This window comes from Tachyglossus aculeatus, chromosome 1 (genome assembly GCF_015852505.1).
Source record: "Tachyglossus aculeatus isolate mTacAcu1 chromosome 1, mTacAcu1.pri, whole genome shotgun sequence".
In the NCBI taxonomy this organism is placed as follows: Eukaryota; Metazoa; Chordata; class Mammalia; order Monotremata; family Tachyglossidae; genus Tachyglossus; species Tachyglossus aculeatus.
In genome coordinates this window covers 132,993,468-133,014,016 of record NC_052066.1, presented here as the reverse complement: position 1 = coordinate 133,014,016, position 20,549 = coordinate 132,993,468, and the positions used below count along the sequence as shown (strand labels likewise).

General features: G+C 38.9%; 1 protein-coding gene across 23 annotated transcripts in view; it reads right to left on the bottom strand.

Moving 5' to 3' along the window:
* Positions 1-20,549, bottom strand: part of DST (dystonin) — a 520,502-nt gene that overhangs the window by 55,798 nt on the left and 444,155 nt on the right. For all 23 annotated transcript variants that reach the window (XM_038771967.1, XM_038770518.1, XM_038770592.1 and 20 more), the window contains 9 exons: positions 14,665-14,784; positions 14,429-14,536; positions 10,357-10,575; positions 6,681-6,884; positions 5,395-5,626; positions 4,768-4,994; positions 3,602-3,724; positions 3,355-3,456; positions 559-660 (listed from right to left, as the gene is read on the bottom strand). In XM_038771967.1, coding sequence (XP_038627895.1) covers positions 559-660; positions 3,355-3,456; positions 3,602-3,724; positions 4,768-4,994; positions 5,395-5,626; positions 6,681-6,884; positions 10,357-10,575; positions 14,429-14,536; positions 14,665-14,784 — 1,437 coding nt within the window. The remainder of the gene's footprint in view (positions 1-558; positions 661-3,354; positions 3,457-3,601; positions 3,725-4,767; positions 4,995-5,394; positions 5,627-6,680; positions 6,885-10,356; positions 10,576-14,428; positions 14,537-14,664; positions 14,785-20,549) is intronic.

Below are 20,549 nucleotides of genomic sequence, written 5' to 3'. Positions count from 1 at the left end.
AGAACCTACTTAAAATGATGTAGTGTGCAGACTCTAAGTTTCTCATGGACAGGGATCATGAATTTTCCTTTTATTGTTCTTGATAAGTGCTTAGTACAGTGCTTTACAAAAAATGGCACTGAACAAACACTACTGATAATGGTGCAAGGGAGCCAAAGGCTAAGTTGATAAAAGATGTGTGGTGTGCCACAAAGGTCTAAAAAAAGTTTGGAGGAAACTACTACTCAGCCAACTTTCCTTATGTGGGGGGAGGGGTCAAACGCATAAAATACAAACAAGTTCGAGGAAAAAAAGGAAAGTCGAAATACAAATCAATCAGCCTAAATTATAATGTCAAATCTTGTGGAGAAAGAGGGCTGAAATACTGAAGGGGATGAGTAAGCATGAGAGAGAAGGGTCCATTTTATACCATAAATATGTTGTAATTACATGGCAAGTGATACTTCAAATGTTTGAAGAAAATACAGTCTCCGGTCACATAAATTATTTTTGTCCACATGCACATTAAGATGCTTTGAAAAGTATTGGCTAAAAAAAAAATCAATGTTTATTTCATACCTTTAGTTCCTCAATCTGCTGTTTCACAGTCTCTAGATCAGTTCCAATCGGTGACATTGAAGACAGTTTACCTCCTGCGATATCTACCCAGTCGAAGATTGCCTGAAAAACAGTTTTCAATTACTCAATGTTACAATACATGTGTGATTATAAAAAGAAAATGTCATCATAAGAAAGGATTCTGTTCCAAATTCTCCCCTATGTATATTACTGAAAGATATACTAAGAAAAATGAATTTTATGAAAAATCAGTAACCTAAATTAAAGCTCTTACTGTCATAATGGAATGGCAAACGTCAAATATACCTTCTGTAATACCTGCAATTTTTCTGCCTCCAAATCATCCCACATTTCAACTGAAATATTAAACAGGATTTGGTGAGTAATTTACTTGAAATAAAAACCTACATTTTTTTAAAGGAGTATGCTATTTCTCACTCATATGTATAAAAGGCTAAGAGGAAGCATATTGAAAGGCATATTTTAAAAATCATTGCTGGCATTATTATAGCATTTTTCAAATGAGTCACTTAAGGGCAACATATCTTCTGATTAGTTTAAATGACATGAATAAAAATGGGTTGACAATTAAAATTCATGTTTGCTATTGTGATAATGGTTAAACTGCAGAATAAATGACCAGTCACTACCTAAAAAGAACATTATCTCAATTCTGCTTTTTGCTCTATGAAAATTGCAACACAAAAAACTTGGAATATTCGGTTTGTTTTTCTTATCCTTTTTAGCACATATAAACACTCTAAAAAAATGAACTCTCATAATGTCACAAGTACTGGATATATGAAGAAGGGATGTAGCTGTCAGACAATTTATAGGAAGAAAAGTTCAGAAAAAATGGGATATTTCTCTTACAAAAACAGTCTGACAATCTTTGACTTGAAACAAAAATTTAGGAAATCAAGTTTATCCCAGTTTTCAAATTGAGCTTGAAACTGCCTTGCGTATTCCTGAAAGAAACTAATGAAGCAAAAGAACAACCATGGGATAGAGGGAGAGAAGAGGAAAAAAAGGAAAGAAGGAGGAGTGAAAGGTTGGAGGGAGTGAAAGAAATTAAGAGGTTAAAGGGCAGTTGACTGAAAGAAAGGAAGGTGGGGCAGAAAGGCCTTAAAGAGATTTCATAGTAGTAAAATAAAAGTAGCATGGCCTAATGGAAAGAGGACAGGACTGGAAATCAGGGGACATGGGTTCTGATTGCTGCTCTATCATTTGCCTGCTGTCTGACCTTGGCCAAGTCATTTAACTTCTCTGCGCCTCAGTTCCTCATCCTTAAAATGGGGATTAAATACTTGTTCTCCCTCCATTTTAGACTTATGAGACAAGGACTTTTTATTGAATCAACCCAGCATTTAGTACAGTGCTTGGCACCTAGTAAGCCTTTACCAAAATACCACAAATAATATTAGAGCAGTAAACTGATTTGTGGAATATTAGAAGAATGCCAGGTAGATTGAGGGTTAGGCTCTTGCAAACTGATTTGACTGATTTGATTTGATTTGATTTGACTGATTTGACTGTGTGAAGCAAAGGGAGAAGGCCAGGAAAATGAAGAAGTGGTGAAGGATCCTTATACAATCATTCCAAAGTAGAATTCATAAAATTCATTGAGAATGTTTGAAATATAGAGGGAGATGGACAAGGAATAAGAGGTAGTCTAAAATATGACTGATGTGGAAATTGGAATACATAGGAAAGAAGACAGCAGTGTTTTTAAAATGTAGGAATCTAACAATGCTTTGATTTCAGAGGGCATTTTAAAAATATGATGAAATCAATGTATAATATTAACCTACAAAATCAAATTTCCCTTCTTAACCAATTTACTTCACGACATTTAAGGTGTTCCTTTTTTGTTTCATTCTATTTCATTCAACTAAAGGAAAAGAAATTAGCTTTCACTTTACTGTCATTTCACTTTCTGACTGAAGGCCAATACTGAAGTTCAAGATACTAAATGGGGACTACAATCAACAAAAATGAAATACTCCTGAAATTATTTCCATCTCTACAACTCTAGCAAAATATATTATATAAATATTTATATATATAAAAAATATACTTTATATATATTTAATATATATTTACAGTGACAGTATAATATATAAATATATACATATATTTTATACTGTCACTATAATATATTTCCATCTCTAACAACTCTATTCTAGCAACAATTCTAGCAAAATATATATACTGTCACTGTCCACTGTCACTTTGTGAATACCATGGACTGCCTGCAAAACGAACAAATGGATTTTGGAGCAAATTAAGCCAAAGTGGTCTTTGGAAGGCCAACTGACGTGACTTAGATTAGCATATTTTGGACACAATCAGGAGGACTAATTCTCTGGAGAAGACACTATTGCTAGGAAGAGTCCACGGAAAACATGGAAGAGGCAGACCAGGAGCTAGATGGATAGAGACCATAACAATGGTAATGGAAGAACCATTAGAACGGTTATGGATTATCAGAAGACAGGATGTTCTGTAGAAAATATATCCATAGAGTTACTATGAATTGGAAACGACTCGATGGCACTTGATAGTAATCATAAATTTAAAAATGTGAACTTCATTTTAGGAGTTCAAACTACTAGAAAATACCTCCTAAAGGCCCAAAAGCTGAAGATTGGCATGAGACGGAATGCTAGTGCAGTGAGAGATCCTCTCCCAGATGTATACACTTTGTCAGGGCTCCTGCCAGAAGGTCACTTTGTCACACACACTGACGATGATTCTCGGCATCTGAATCTTAGCAGATATTTTTAATCATTTTACCTGCAGTCCATCCTGATATTGAACAGCAGCCTGCATAGCTTCATCAAGCTTGTCAACTCTTTCCTTCCATGTTTTATTTAGGGAGTCCCAGGCTGAATTCAGCTGCAAAATAGATGTTGGAACTCTTCAAGCGTAACTTAAACATCTCAAATTATTAACTATTCCATTTGAGAGGGATAGACAGATCTATCTTTGTCCCCCGCAAATACTATAGTAAATCCAGGAATGGAAAACATCTCGTTTGTACCTCATCTATGCTCTTGTTGACAATAGGTTTATCAGGTTCTCCACAGGCAGCAATGAGCTCAGAACCAAGATTTATAACTATATCTAGTTCTTCTTGGAGTCCATCTATTTCTTCTCTAATGGCCTGGAGAAGGGGAAAATTAAAAAAAAAATAAACAACGTTAAAGGAAAGTATGTCTGACAGATGAAGTAATGACTTTCAAACTCTCTTGTTTGTAATAACTCAAGTTATTTTTAAATCCAGAAAATTGGGAAATAAATACATTTAAAATTAATGGGAAATGTTAGTCTCCAGACCTAACCTCCTTTTAGATGTTCATGTCCATATGTAAAAGAAGTTCAACTGTTTTAAAATATTAAAAGTAAAAATTTATAAAGTATACACACAAGCATTGTTAACTTAAACAGATATATGGTTAGCAAATCACCGCTGTTATAACAACATTCCTGGCTTGATCCTGGATATTTTCTCCAGGCAGCAAACAATCCCTGTTTGTCCAATAATCAACTATGGCATATTTATTTCCTATGTCCTTTAGATATAGTTATATCGATTCTACACCATTAATTTCCTTTGTCCTTTAGAAGTATTTATATGGATTCTACACTGGGCCAAACACTATAACCATAGGATGTACTTTGTGAATCTAATTTACACTTTATGTGTATTTATTTGTAACATGTCAAATATAGAATCTACACTCTGCTCAGAAAAATCTGAGGATCTACATATGCACTACATCATTACAATCACAGGGTCCAATAGTAATTTCACTTCATTGATCTTCAGCATTAAACAGAAGAACATTGTCATGATTACTTGAAAATCATGAGATTCATTAGAGAAGCATCATGGCTTAGCAGAAAGAGCAAGGGCTTTGGAGTCAGAGGATGTGGGTTCTAATTCCCACAACATCACTTGTCTGCTGTGTGACGTTGGGCAAACTCTCTGTGCTTCAGTTACCTCTTTTGTAAAATGGAGATTAAAACTGTGAGCCCCACGTGGGGCAACCGGATTACTTGTTCATACCCCAGTGCTTAGAAGAGTGCTTGGCACATAGTAAGCACTTAAGCACTATTATTATTATTATATTAATAATAAATAATAAACATCTTTTCCTTAGACATGCATATGCTCCAATCAGCTGTATCCATTTGTTTGCTCACCTCTGCTGCTTCTTGTTGTTGTTTTACTACAGAAGGGTCAACTCCAGGCCCCTCCAATTCGCGGATGAAATCTTGAGTATCCTTCGTTGTGACCACCAAAGATATGTGATCGCACCAGAATTTTTCAGCAAGCTCCATCACATCTAATAGTTTGGCCTCTCTTTCCTCTGCCAAATTCTGGATGTCTTCCCAGGCCAAAACCATTCGATCAAGCTTATCCTGGACAGCTGGAGAGGAAAATCAATCAATCGTATTTATTGAGTGCTTACTGTGTGCACAGCACTGTACTAAGCACTTGGGAAGTACAAGTTGGCAACATATAGAGACAGTCCCTACCCAACAGTGGGCTCACCACCTTCGATGAGCTCACCACAAAGCAACTCTCACAATGGCTGTCCAGAAATGTTGCAGAAAATTGTAACTTGTATAGTCTTTACACAGAAAGGGCTCTTAAGCACAATTACATTAACATAATTCTTCATATTTCTTGTGACCTGAACCAGAGCTAACTCCACTCAAGAAAATAACTTGCAAAATGTGCTATTTTGTCTTGAAACGGTATTAGCAAGGAGGTTAGAAGAACGGAAAGCATAGTTTCTGTAACAAAATTCACCTCACCCAACCTACCTTTTGCAGATATATCCTTATTGGTACCTCCCGAACGAGCAATCATTTCCTCTCCCCGTTGTTTGAGTGTTTCATACACGGGCTGGAGTTTCTCCAGATCTACCAACACATTCTTATTTTCACTGATCTGCTCCTTAATCTTCTCAACCTCAGCAGATATAGACGGTGGCTGCCGCAAACGTTCAACTATTCGGTTCAAGCTCTCAAGTGTTTGATCAATTTTGTCATGGAACTGATGGAAAAAAACATCAGAAAGTACATATGTAAAACCCCTGGCCAAAATCTCACTACTGACTCATGGAAGGATATGAATTTCCATGTAAAGTTCTGCAGCAATGCTGAACTGTAATCAACGGTAATATGGCCAGAGTAGATGGATGTTTCTTTGAATGTCTTTGCACCTGTCATAGGGAGTGGAAGGAGCAAGGATCATGGCAAACCGCTCCAAACTGCCTTTGAGGAAGCACATCACTGCCTACTACTCTAAATGAAATGTTTGGGAAATACTATCTGTGCTGCCTCACTCGTTTCATTTTTTTAATGGACTAATTTTGGGTTCTTTATCACTTTAACTGCATAAAGTCAAAAATCATTTCATTTTTACTTTAACAATTATGCTAATCAGAACCACATTAAACGTGCTGTGAATCGATTTCTGTTTAAAAAGTGCCACCTAATGTTATCTATGTAATGATAACAATTGGATATCATATCCAGTTGGTATACTAACTCTATTCTATCCAAAGCACTTAGTAGAGTGCTCTGCATTCAGAAGACACTCAACAAATCCTACTTATTATGTTTTACCTGCACACTGGTATACATGTAAAATAGGACATATTTATAGAACATTATTAAGAAAATGACTTACAGAGTTCTTGGTTCTAACATGGAATTGGAATTACCAGTGATTATTCTAGGGTATGAAAATGGGAGAGTCTATGGAAAGGAGAACAAATAAAACCTACACACTTGTTAACATAAATCCATTTATAACAAAGTTACTGGATTTCTCTTAAAGATTAAAATGACATTCCAAATGCAGCTGAAATCACTGTTTCAAATCTCTGCGGTGCCAGAAAGCAGGCAAAAAACTGTGATCAATATGAGAAGAGAGAAACTGAAAATAAAATGTAATAGGTGTTCACCGAAAATGTCACCACAAAGAGGCAAATGAACCAAGTGATATTATGTCTCAGGAGCTGATACTGTGATATGGACTCTTGGAAAAGCTGTCGCTCGCATTTACTCATAGGGTTTTCTGTCCAAAAAGCAGAGGTGGTTACCTGAGTAGACTGAGAAATTGCATCATCCAATGCCACAGCTCGTTTTTTGACATCTTCTTTAATTTGACTGTAAAGGGTGTCAGCTGCCACATATTTCTCCTGGATCAAAAATCCTTCGCCCGGGCTCAATTCCAATAACTGGGGCCCAGTTTTGTTCATCTTATCTATATGAGGCTTGTGTTCAGCAATCAACTCTCGTAGTTGCTATAACAAACCAAACAACTTATCAGTGTTTGGGCTTTCGCCCTCCATGTTACAGCTGTCTGCGCTCCTAACACATCCAGCTGGCAAAGAGTTCTAAACAAATACCCTCCCAAAATAAGTCATTTTACATATGATGTTACATGGTCTAGTTTTGCCAGCTAAAGACATTCCTGACACGAAATGTAAGCAATAGTCTGGACAGGAAAGCCCCTTTCAATGGTACTCTAAATTGCCTGGTAAATTAGATAAGGAAACTAAAGGTATAATGCATGTCAGGACACAAACAATGGCTTCAGATAACAGTGAATTGTTCAAACCCATATCATGGTTGAAAATGGGCCTCTACTTCAGAGACCCTTTTCTGTGTAATTTGCCTATTGAAAATAACTGCCAAACACATTATCAGGTTCTAACCTGGTAGTTCCAACAGTCCCACTTAATTTCTGTTCGGGAAGGGGCATTAGCAAACAAAAGGCTAGTCCTATAAAGAAACTTTTGACCCCAATTTTATTGACCCAAGAAAGAGATGTTGACCAGAGTTTTGTTTTCCCTTTCCTTTAAGGGAACACAATCCTGACCCAACATAGAGCCTAAGCAGTTTAGAGCAAATAACTGGTCTCCAGAAGTAAACAAGGGTTCAGTGTCCACAATCCAGCCCATATAATAGCTTTTATGATGCATATGGGATTGAGTAACCCCGTTGGCTCTAGCCCAGAAAGCATTTTCAGGCAAAAGGAGAGGTACACAGATACACATACATATAAGAGCCTCCTTGAGGGTAGGAATCATGGCTTCCAATTCTAATGTACTGTACTCTCACAAGGATGTAGAATAGTATATACACACAGTAAACATTTGATAAATATCATTGGTTGATTAATTATTACTTGTGGAAGTAGGACCTGTAAGACGAGTGTCAGATCAATCCTATTCCTGCACTTCCCCTGCACAATTTTACTCTAATTAAATGGATTAATTTATTACTACTAATAATAATGATAATAATGATATTTATTAAGCGCTTACTATGTGCCAGGCATTGTATTAAGTGCTGGGAAGGTACAAGCAAATCGGGCTGGACACAGTCCCTGTCTCATTCATTCATTCAATCGTATTTATTGAGCGCTTACTGTGTGCAGAGCACTGTACTAAGCGCTTGGGAAGTACAAGTTGGCAACATATAGAGACGGTCCCTACCCAACAGCGGGCTCACAGTCATGGGGCTCCCAAGTCTCAATCCACATTCTACAGATGAGATAACTGAGGCTCAGAGAAGTGAAGTGACTTGCCCAAGGTCACACAGCAGACAAGGGCAGAGACAGGATTAGAACCCATGACAAGCTTATGGAGCACATCTAAGCTAGCAGTCACCAATTTGGCTGTTCCACAGAACATTAAACCAAAGATCTGGGTAGAAACCACCCCTCAAAATGGTAGAACAAACAAATTATCAAAGCCATTGTTTGGTTGAACCAAAGTCAAAGTACTACTGGGGCACCTTAGGGTGTGCCAACTGCTCCAATGGAGTTCAAACTTTGGGAGTTAGGGGTTTGCAGAGTGGCCCCCAAATCTACTGGCCTTCTGTGTTCAACATGGCTAGACAATAAAGCCAGTTCCCAATGGGTATGTTCACTGACTAGAATTTACATCCTGCTAACATTTAAGACACGCACTATTTTCCAGCAGAAGATATATATTCCCACGCCTAAACTAACAGGCTTCTTCCTTTTCAAACTACATTTTGTTCCTGGGTATTCACAATTGAAATGCCTTCCTGGGCACCTTCTCTAAAGGTGAAAGTCTGAAAAACCACTATTGGAAAAAGAGTCAAAAGTCTTCTTAGACTTCTTAATTTCCAGAGAAATGGAAGAAGGGGTAGGCTAATGGTCAGAATCGTGTTATGTGGAAAGAGAAGTTGCACAGTCTGCAGAATTTGTATTTATTTGGGGGCTTCCCCAAACAATACTTCATAACTTTTTCCAGTTTAAGAAAACTATGGAAAAGTGCTATTTCATAGCATTATAAAACTGATCCCTAGTAAGCATTCTCAGATCTATAGTTAAGTTTTATATCTACTATTTCCCACAAGCCACCACTAGAGAACAGAATCATTTTACAGTATGAAGAAGCAGGTGGAATTTGTGAAATTGTTTTATTTCAAGTATTTTCAGAGTCCTAGTTTCCATATTTTGGGTACTCCTGTTTTTACTGTGTACTATAAAAAGGAATAAGTAAAACATATTTCAAATGTAAAATTCATTAGGTTTGAGGGCACTAAACAATATCATTGTGGCAATTTAAAAAAAGATCTCCATTTAACAACTCCATAAATACATTTTTTCATATCAAAATTAAAATGAAGCTCTAAAGTTCTTCCCCAAAACTACCTGGAAACAACTCCCTAAAATCTATATCCTGCTTCCTATATAAGAATTCTTAAAAATTTACATTAACCTCCTCCTGATCAAATAATTCTTCAGCTAACACCACTCATCATTACTAATATATGGCCCAGTTTTAAAAGAGAACACAACAATTTTAATACACATTACACAATGCATTTTTGAACTATGATGTAACATAATTTGCATTCAACTCTTCATGAAAGTCATTCATTCCCAGGGAATCTGTTATTTGGGAACTGGAGTAAAATTAGGTTCACCAGTCTGGGAATAGCAACAAGAATATTTAAATTAAAATGCTCTTCCATTTCAAAGTCCCATGGATATTTGGATATGTAAGCTAGTCTACTGTTTCAATGATAATAAAGTTGTCTCTCTTTAAAAAATGTATTGTATTACTCCTGCAATTACATTTGCATGTGTAAGCTAATTTGAACCATTTTAAAATCCCATTTCATTCCGGTGGAGTGGAATGACTTCAAAGGGAGTTCTATGCTTGGGTCAGCTCTGTGGGGTGCAGAGTAAAAGGAGAAGTGGGCCATCAGTTTATATTCAGTGCTTTCCCTGCATTCATCTTACCCAGCATTTCCCATTACTTTGTTTTCATTAATTTGCATTGTTTTGACATTGACATCCATGGAAACCTTTTAATGTGTTTCCAAGCTGATTAACCCTTATCTCTTCTCTTTCCCTCATGCATTTCTAGCATTCACTTCCTTTTCTAGATGGTCTTAATAATCACATACAGAGTCTGAAAAACAAGGAAAGCCATAAACAAAAACCACTTCAAAAACACCCTTTTTCCTTAGTACTTCAAAACCGGAATTGAGTTTTCAAAGTGTCATATTCCTTTACAGAAAATTCCCAAATTGCTGCATTCCACTGCAATTATAACCCTACTGCTCTTTGCCTTTTAAGTACTAACTTGGCCAACAGCAAGAAAATGTGAATGGCAGAGTGCTAACCCTCACTACAGTAAACAGCTCTTTAACAAGTGATATATCCAGGAAGAGGCATAACTTTATAGTCCTATATAAGTAGCAGAATGTTCTAGCCACTCATGAGCTTACCCGATGATCTTCTTGTTGTTGTCTTAAAGTTTCATATTCAAGAGCAGGAGCTGGGAGCTGGGAGATGATCCTTTGTGTTTCTGTCAACCATGGCCAAAGTTCTTCATATGTCTCCCAGAACTGGTTAACCAGAGATTGAGCCCGTTCCAGTTGAAGATTCCTCTCAGAGTTGATTTGACAGATAGTTTCATAATTCTTCAACAGATCATCCAATTTTTTCTAAAAACAGTATTGTAAAACACTTAATACCTCAGGTCACATGTCAGATTCCTCAGGGTGAACCACACTTCATTTATTGAATTTCAGTTATGTGTCACTAAGGATTTTATGTTATCATGGTGCTGGAAATTAGTATTTTCTAGATTTAAGACGACCAATTTTCAATCACCTCTGAAATGCTTTCTCTCCTTTTAGGAGGTAAAGGACAGCCCTAAAGCAACCATCAACGTTACAGAACACTTGGAAAAACAGAATAGCAACTTTTCTAAATGAAATTACAAGATGGATAATTGGCTGACAGAATTCCAAGAAAGAAGGTCTCATTTTCTTTATACATATTGAAATATACCAAAGGTTTTGGAAACATAGACTTTTAATGTGCAGAGAGTTCCATGATACTTTTTAAGGTTGATGTCTGATTCAGAAGTTCTGAAATTTCAAGTTCTCTAATTTAGGAAATAGCAGTAGAGAAAGGTCAATAAAAGCAGCAGTAGCCTATCATAGACACTTCATCCTATAATCTGAAAATCTGCAGGCCAGGCTAGCAACCAATCACTGATTGATACGGCCTATATCTCCAAGTCTCACAGCAGTGTCAGGGTAAAGAGGGAGCATTTCACCCAAAGGAGCCAGCCCTGTGAGAGTCCTTCCTCAAATATCACCTAGACACAAGCCACTTCTATCTGATGGCACCAGGGTATTCTAAAATAGGGATCCAACTGCCCTGTGCCTCCAAGCTATTGCCAATGGTCTGGCCCAACATGGGCCAATGGGAGTCATAAAACTGTCTATCACTCATTCTGGGGCAACGGATTGAAAACTAAAAGGAAAACATTTCGGTTGTCAAGAAAACTACTAACATCATTCCCTTAGGCAGTGGTAGTTTTGAGAATCAGCATGGCCTAGTGCAGACAGCACAGGCCTGGGAATCAGAGGACCTGGGTTCTAATCCTGGTTCTGCAAATTGTCATCTCTGTGACCTTGGGCAAATCACATAACTTCTCTATGCCTCAGTTCTCTCTCCTGCAAAATGGAGATTCACTCCGTGTTCTCTGTCTTAGATTGTGAGCCCCAGGTGGGCCCTGATTAACTTGTATCTACCCCAGTGCTTATTACAGTGCTTGGCATACAGTAAGAGCTTACATATACCACAATTATTATTAATTATTATTCAAGGAGTTGGCCTTTCCACTCACTATTTCCTTAAGAGATAAAGTTGCCTAAATATGGATTGTTAAGGATCTACTCTCAAACTACGTACAGTAGGTAAAAATGATCTTGAGATTTTTATATTTTGAATGGCAAGAAGCTCATGTACAGGAGGTTGCCAGGGGCATAGGAATTTATCCCAGTTAATCTCACAGAGTGCTATTTCCAAATTCTTCAAAGCATGAGAAGATTGAGTTCATGGATTCTGACTTCATTTTAGATTATAAAAACAAAGATCAATGTTTTTGGCAATGATGCAATAATTTAAAAACCTAATTTTATTACAAATGAAGAATAACATGTGGTGGAGAGTGGGAGAAAAAGAAGAGTTATATTTCATCCACATTATCCTTCTCAACTCTGACAAAGATCTGAAGAGCCTGTGAGGAATAAAATAAAATGTTCCTCTAATTATGAAGTAGAGCATCATATTTTTGGAGGGTGGGGGGAGAGGGAAGACAGAACAAATGACCTAAGGTCTGCAGTTGTTTTGTCTCCTGGGCAAATTAAATGAGAAAGGCAAAGTGAAATATGAAGGACATTGAGTAGTCTGACAGAAATACTTGATTACTTTTTGCCATAACAACATTCTGCCAAAAACATTACAAAAAATACTTGGGCCTAGCGACATGAACCATAAGGATGGTCCTTTAGCTGAATATGCATTTATTTTAATGAGATTTTTCACTTGGGTCCATTTTTTTTTTTAACTAGGCTGCAATTTTTTTTTTAATTAGCAAGCTTTCCATTCTGCTTATGGAAGGACTTTGAAAGTACACGAACTAAATTGAAGACTGTTTATTAACAATCCATCTGATAGTGTCCAAGTAGTAAAGACTGGACTTTATAAATAGAACACCAGAGATGGTTCCTCTTAAAACATTCCAACCCCCCTGGATGTAGCCCAGGTAGCTTAGATCCACTCCTGTAACAACTGCATAACTCCCACTGAAGTATCAAAGGCAGAAGTCAACAACATCATCTTCAGCAGTATTTACTGAGCATCCATGTTGGGCAGAGAACTGAGGGAGATTTCACTTCAAAAAACAATAAGACACTCGGCCTCAAGGGAAGCAGCATGGTGTAGTGGATAGAGCATGGGTCGAGGGATCAAAAGGTTATGGGTTCTAATCCTGGTAGTGCCACATGTCTGATCTGTGACCTTGGGCTTCACTTCAATTTTCTGTGCCTCAGTTACTTCATCTGTAAAATGGGGATTGAGACTGTGAGCCCCACGGGGTACAGGGACTGCATCCAATCTGATTTGTTCGTTTCCACCCCAGCACTTGGTACAGTGTTTGGCACATAGTAAGTGCTTAACAAATACCATATTAAAAAATAATCTAATTCATTCAAATATTCTAGCCTCAGGCTTGGGTCTATGAAAAACAGTCCGCCAAGAGGGGATGTGTCCCCTTTGTAAATAAATGATTGAGCTACTTGCAAAATCTTTTAATCACATTTGATGAGATTGTCTCTTTTACGGCTAAAAAATTGTCCCCACCAAAATATGACCCACACCTCATCACAGAGATATGGGTGAATGCTATCAGTGGTACAACTTCTTACCTATGAACCTCCTGGGACACAGGCAGGATATGGCTCACCTGAGTTTTTTTATATTGATTTTTTTAACTTGACTAGTTAAAAATTATTTCTTAACTTGAGTAGTTAGTACACATGAGCTACTATGAGAGTCAGAGTTGAGATGTGCCCTGACTGAATACCATTCTACAGTTCTCTAGAATAGTCCAGTCCGTGAAATACCAGTATTCTCACTAACTTGATCAGAAGCGAGTACTCAGGCTTGTAACTGTCCACTTTTGTCTGGAAAAAGTTGATGAAACTTTTTTTATTTTTTTATTACTGCTAAACAATAATATATTTGAGAAACAGGCTATATTTCACTACTGCTATCAAGAAAAAAAATTCCAGTGGCCTACACACATATCAATTTCTGGTCAAGTGGTCCAATTTTGAGAAAAACTTGGACTCAACTGTTCTAGGGAGTCTTGTGAGATAGATTCGGCAGGAATCCTAAACAGTTGGCAAATACAAGCAACCAAGATGTCAGTGGTACCAAAGTGGCTACAAAACGTTACAAAACAGCATCAGTACTGGGCTGTGATGACTTTGACCAAGAATGGATTTTGTACATAAAGGCCTATTCACCTATTCGCTTGTTGCACTAGCTGCCCCATTTAGAAAGTGACTGGTAGGGACTAGAGTGCACGTGTTGCCGCACTTTCTTCACGAGCTTCCTGGTTCTAAAGGCACTGACACTGGACCAAGGCTCATCTGTTATTTATGATAGAAGACTCTATCATCGTCCCTCAGAGTTATTACCGATGTTGCAAGTTCAGGTTCCTTATGAGCAGGGACTTCAATCAATTGCATTTATTAAGCACTTACATTGTGCAGAACATTGTACTAAGTGCTTGGAAGAGTACAAAAAACAGAGTTGAATATAGTTTAACTCAGGGAAGAATCTAAAACAGCCCAAGGCTTGCCAAATGGCACATTCAACAACACTGCAAAGGGTAATATTTCTGCAGAAGGGTTACTCTTCCCATGTAAATCTTATCACTTCCAACCATATACATTGAGAGTCATCTTTGATCATAAAAATAACTTGGACAACTACCTTCATAGACTGCTTCTCTTCTTCACTGCATGTGGTCATAATTTTATCCCCAGACTTGACAAGTTCATCTACAATGTCCTTGTGTTTCAAAATCTCCATGGTAAATGCCTGTGACAGAAAAAATACTGGTGACTATAAAAACACAACAATGGAAAATTCAATTCCTGAGGACGTTTTCTGGACACAGATAATACTGGCGAATAATCAGAATGACAGCTGGAAATGCATTTCTTTACCTTCTGAACTTGCAGCTGAGCAGAGGTCTGGTCTTGCTCAAGTCTAATGTCACCCAGTGACATGAGTTTCTTTTCAGTTTCTGCAATCCAGGATAATTCAGCATCAGCAGCTTGATCAAACTAATTAAGGGAGACATAAAAATTTGTTTAGCAAATTTATGGGCTCAGTAGAGACAATCCTTAACTTTTAAGTTACAATGACTGGCACTTAAGACATTTCAAAATTTACACGGTTTCATTCTCACAGCACACTGGTTTCACCTTTAAGAAGTTCACCTCCTTCATGGCACTCACTCCCTTTCCACCTACAGTCCTTCACTGGAGGCAAAATAGACATGCCAAACTGCTAGTTACTCCATCTGGTGACTAAGTAATCTCATCATTTCCCTGCCCCTTGACCTCACCACTGGCATTTATTGAACTCTTACTAGATATTAAGTGCTTAAAGCACTGTATTACACACACTCTCACCCCTCTTTACAGTTTTTCTCCCCCGATCATTTTCTCTATTTCCATGTGACTCTCATGTGCTCTCCTCCAGACCCTTTCACCTGCCTGATTCTGTCCTCCTATAGCTCCCTTTTCCTACCTACCTGGCACTCTTTTTAAGCAGAATGGCCTAGTGGAAAGAGAACAAGTTTGGTTTTCAGCCACTTGCCTGCTGTGTGACCTTGGACAAATAATTTAGACTGTGAGCCCCATGTGGGACAGTGACTGTGTCCAACCTAATTATCTAGGCTACTACAGTGGTTGAGAAACAGTAATGCCTAACAAATACTATAATTGATTACTTAACTTCTCTCTGTGTCAGTCTGCTCATCTGTTAAATGGGTAGTCAATGTTTTTTCTTCTTCCTACTTAGACTGCAGCCTCATGTACCCCAGCCCTTTGTACAGTGACTGACCCAAAGAAAACACTTAAAGAATATCACAATTACTATTATTATTTTGTTACAGTAGAGTACATAGAGCCTTCCTTTCCCTAGCACATTCCTTACCGAGGCTGCCATGGTCATGGGATAGGGATATAGAGAGGAGTGGGGGGAACAGCCATCACCAGGACCTGGCTTGCGCCTAATGACACAGTGTCTTCAGCCATTTTCTCCTGCTGCCCCACTCATGGGGAAATAATAATAATTATTATTATGGTATTTGTTAAGCACTTACTATGTGCCAAGCACTGTTCTAAGCAATGGGGTAGATACAAGGTAATCAGGTTGTCCCACATGAGGCTCACAGTCTTAATCCCCATTTTACAGATGAGGTAACTGAGGCACAAAGGACATAAGTGACTTGCCCAAAATCACACAGATGACAAGTGGCGGAGCTGGGATTAGAACCCATGCCCTCTGACTCCCAAGCCTGTGCTTCTTCCACTAAACCATACTGCTTCTCAAAATAATGATGGTATTTGTTAAGCACTTACTGTGCCAAGCACTCTAAGCACTGGGGGAGATACAAGGTTATCAGGTTACCCCAGGTGGGGCTCACAGTCTAAATCCCCATTTTACAGATGAGGTAACTGAGGCATAGAGAAGTTAATTGACTCGCCCAAAGTCACATAGCAGACAAGTGATGGATCCAGGATTAGAACCCATGACCTCTGACTCCCAAGCCCGTGCTCTTTCCACTGAGCCATGCTGCTGCTGTGGAATAGGAATGATTTGTCTCACTCCACATTCCACAGTGCTACTTTCATACAACACCCCCACCCTCCATCCTTCTTTGTATCTTCCTTTGAAGCCCATGTCATTCACCTCTATTAACTGCAGTCCTCCCCAGGCCTGACCTCTGCTTTTCTGAGCAATTTTGATGCTGTTTCTCCTTCACTCTGTCACTTACCCTGGGGCACTTCAATCTTCACATGGATGTTCCAGAAGATTCTCCAGGTCCCCATTTCCTATCACTTCTCAACTCTACAACCTCCCAATCCACCCCATCACACGCCAACTTGGGCATCCACTGGATCTGATCATCACACATCACTGCGCCATTTGTCAACCCTCCATCTCTGAAGTTCATTCTCCAACCACAACCTTCTCACATGCCATCTCATCCACCTTTCCTCACATAAAGCCCAAAATCCATTCTCTCTCCCTGTGGCTTATCCCAAGCCATCCTTGATGTTCAAATCTATGCCTTCAATACTACCTTCTTCATTGAACTCAACTCCCTCACTCCATTGTCTCTTCTCCTGATCACATACCAGCAACCCCAGACCTTGATTACATTCACCATATACTCTTTCCAAAGTGCACAGAACTGAAATCAGTTCTGATTTCTAGATCCACCTTGGCCATTTGCCTGTGTGTGACCTTGGAAAAGTCCCTTAGTTCTCTGGAGAGGAGTAAAGATAGTTAAACATATTTTGCAAAGAAGAAACTGAGGCACAGAGAACTAAGGGACTTTTCCAAGGTTACACGTAGGCAAATGGCAAAGGCGGATCTAGAAATCAGTTCGGATCCAGGCTTCAAAGGAAGATACAGAGAAGGATGGAGGGTGGGGGTGTTGTATGAAAGTAGCACTGTGGAATGTAGAGTGAGACAACTCATTCCTATTCTTATTCCACAGCAGCAGCATGGCTCAGTGGAAAGAGCACGGGCTTGGGAGTCAGAGGTCGTGGGTTCTAATTCTGGACCCAAACTGATTTCTAGATCCGCCTTTGCCATTTGCCTGCGTGTGACCTTGGAAAAGTCCCTTAGTTCTCTGTGCCTCAGTTTCTTCTTTGCAAAATATGTTTAAACTATCTTTACTCCTCTCTCACATTGTAAGGCCCTGGTAGAATGGAGACTGTGTCTGATTGGACACAGCACGGGCCTTGGAGTCAGAAGGTCATGGGTTCTAATCCCGGCTCAACCACTTCTCTGATGTGTGACCTTGGGCAGGTCACTTACCTTCTCTGGGCCTCAGTTATATCATCTGTAAAATGGGGATTGAGCCTGTGAACCCAATATGGGACAGGGACTGTGCCCAACACAATTTGCTCATGTCCACTCCAACGTTTAGTACAGTGCCTGGCATACAGTAAGTGCTTAACAAATACAACCATTATTATTATTATTATTATCTTGTAGCTGCCCCAGCACTAAGCACAGTGCTTGCCACAAAGAAAGCATTTAATGACCAGCACCACTCTTATTATAAGGTAATTAGATAAATTATCAGACCATTTCCTTCCCTTAGAACTTTGGCACCACCTCAGTACTTATAAATTCTCAACCCCACCCTTGGCAGTTTTATACATATTGATTTACATCCCTGTTTTTAAGCAGTTGTTTTTCCGGACAGACATCTTTCTTTTCAATCTTTTCTTCAGAGTAGTAATAGTATTTGCCAAGTGTTACTGTGTGCAGAGCACTGTATGTAGCTCTGCTAAAGAGTACATAGGTGGAACAACCTGATTACCTTGTGTCTACCCCAGCTCTTAGAACAGTGTTTGGCATATAGTAGATGCTTAAAAAAATACCATAATTTTTGGAGAAGCAGCATGGCATAGTGGACAGAGCACGGGCCTGGAAGTCAGAAGGTCATTGGTTCTAATCCCGGATCTGCCACTTATCTGCTGTGTGACCTTGGCTAAGTCACTTCATTTCTCTGTGCCTTAGTTGCTTCATCTGTAAAACGGGGATTAAGATTGTGAGCCCCATGTGGGACACGGACTGTATCCAATCCAATTTGCTTGTATCCACCCCGGCACTTAGAACAGTGCAGGCACATAGTAAGCACTTAATGTCATTATTATTATAAATAAATTAGACAGGGATGTTGTCTCGGGAGGCTCACAATCTATTACCTGCATTTTGTGTCCATCTCCTTTGTCAGAATGCAAGCTTCAAAAAGACAGGGATATTGTCTTTGACAGTTATGATACTCTCCCAATGCTTAGTACAGTGCTCTGCATACAGGTGCTTGATAGAAACTCTTGATTGAAAAATACCAGACATCAAGGTGTCTGTTCCTTCAACAGTATCAGAGAGAAAAAAGCCTACCTGAAAATCAGACTGGCATAAAACTGGATACATGGCAATCCTGCTTCACTCCCTCATAGTGCAGCCATGCCTTGGTGACAACGTATGCACAAAGCCCTAATGTGGAGCTCCTGAGATACACCTTGAGATGGGCAAAGAATTAGAGTGCTGAGGCTGCCATTACTGTTGGCCCAAGACTCTGCTGCCCAACTTCTCAGCCTCAAAGTCCTTTGCATCCCACAGTGCTCTGCACACAGTAAGCGCTCAATAAATATGATTGATGATGATTTCCCATCCCTTGTTTCTTCCTCTACCTCCACCTAAGCACTCCTCCTCCTCCTCCCCATCACTTAGGAGTGGCAGAGAGGTACATCTACTGTTCGCAGGGCCCAGAACCCCAGAACCCCAGCAACCCTCTGGGATTCCTCAGCTCCAACAAGCCCTGAGGGTTCTTAAACCCCACCTGGGTAACCCAGCTATGTAAACTAGGGAAGTGATCAGAGGAGGTTCAGTATTTGGATCTATTTCTTTTATGGCCTTTGTTAAGCGCTGACTGCGTATCAAACACTGATCTAAGCACTGGGGTAGGTGCAAGTTAATTAGGTCAGACAAAGTTCCTGTTCCACAAGGGGGCTCACAGTCCAAACTGGAGGGAGAACAGGTATTTAATCCCCAATTTACAGCTGAGGAAACTGAGGCAAAGAGAGGTTACGTGAATTGCCCAAGGTCACACAGCAAGAAATGGGCAGAGCCAGGACTAGATCTTGGGTTCTCCGACTCATAGGCCCATGCTCTTCCACTAGGCCACGCTGCTTCTCCCTTTCCCCCTTTTTCTTAATTTCTGAGTTCTGGATGTTTTAACATGTCTAGTGCTTTGGTTTTTTTATGGTAGTTATGCTCTTACTATGTGCACTGTACCTCAGTCTCATCTACTTCTTTTTTACTGCATTTGTTAAGTGCTTACTATGTGCCAGACGCTGCAGTAAGCAACGGGGTAGATACAGTTAATTGGATTGGAAACAGCACTTAGTACAGTGCTTGGCACATAGTAAGTGCTTAACAAATACCATTATTATTAGTAATCCAGTAGCTCAAAATGTTCAAGATTGTTTATTAGCATTCTTTGGCTTGCTACATTAACTGTGCTGTGGGAAATGACATAACCAAACACCAGGAAACCTTGTAAACATCAAGAATGAAAGAGAATTGATATCTGATTTTCCACATTATTTTCTACCTTATAAGTCTGTAAATTCCAACATTTTATAATAACAATAAAAACTTTGTGTTTCCTCAGAAATTTTAATTTAAAGACATGGTAAAACAACACTATAGTCCAGCTGGTAAATGGAAGTCAATTTCCTAGGATACAGCACCAGGGCATGTTGCTCCCAGGAAAGGAGGAAAAGCTTAGCAAGGAACAGGAGATAAGGAGGCAAAAATGAAAGTATAATCAAGGACTGTAAAATCAAATATAACAACACAATGCACGACCTCTCAGTCACAAACAGACCTAAGTGAATTTCACTGTCAATACTGATTTTTTCCTATGCTACAGATAACAGTGTGTATGTGTGTGTGTCTGTCCATTTTAATTAAGTTAAGTCTCAGTTCTAAAAGTGAGGAACAATGAAGGTCACCGGGAAAATGTGCTACAGTGACTAATTGATTCACATGAAAAGAAGGTATTTAAGAAAGTATGACGCACTTTTTTGATTTATAAAAGCTTTTGTTTTCCTAATGAACCACAGAATGAGTCATTTTTGAATATGGACAGACCTACCCATATGATTGATTAACTTTTAGTCCAAACTAATTAAATGTTCAAACAGGGTGATTAGAAAATACTTCCAACAATCAACTGGTGATATTTACTGAGGGCCTTTTCTATGTGGAGTACTATACTAAGCGCTTGACA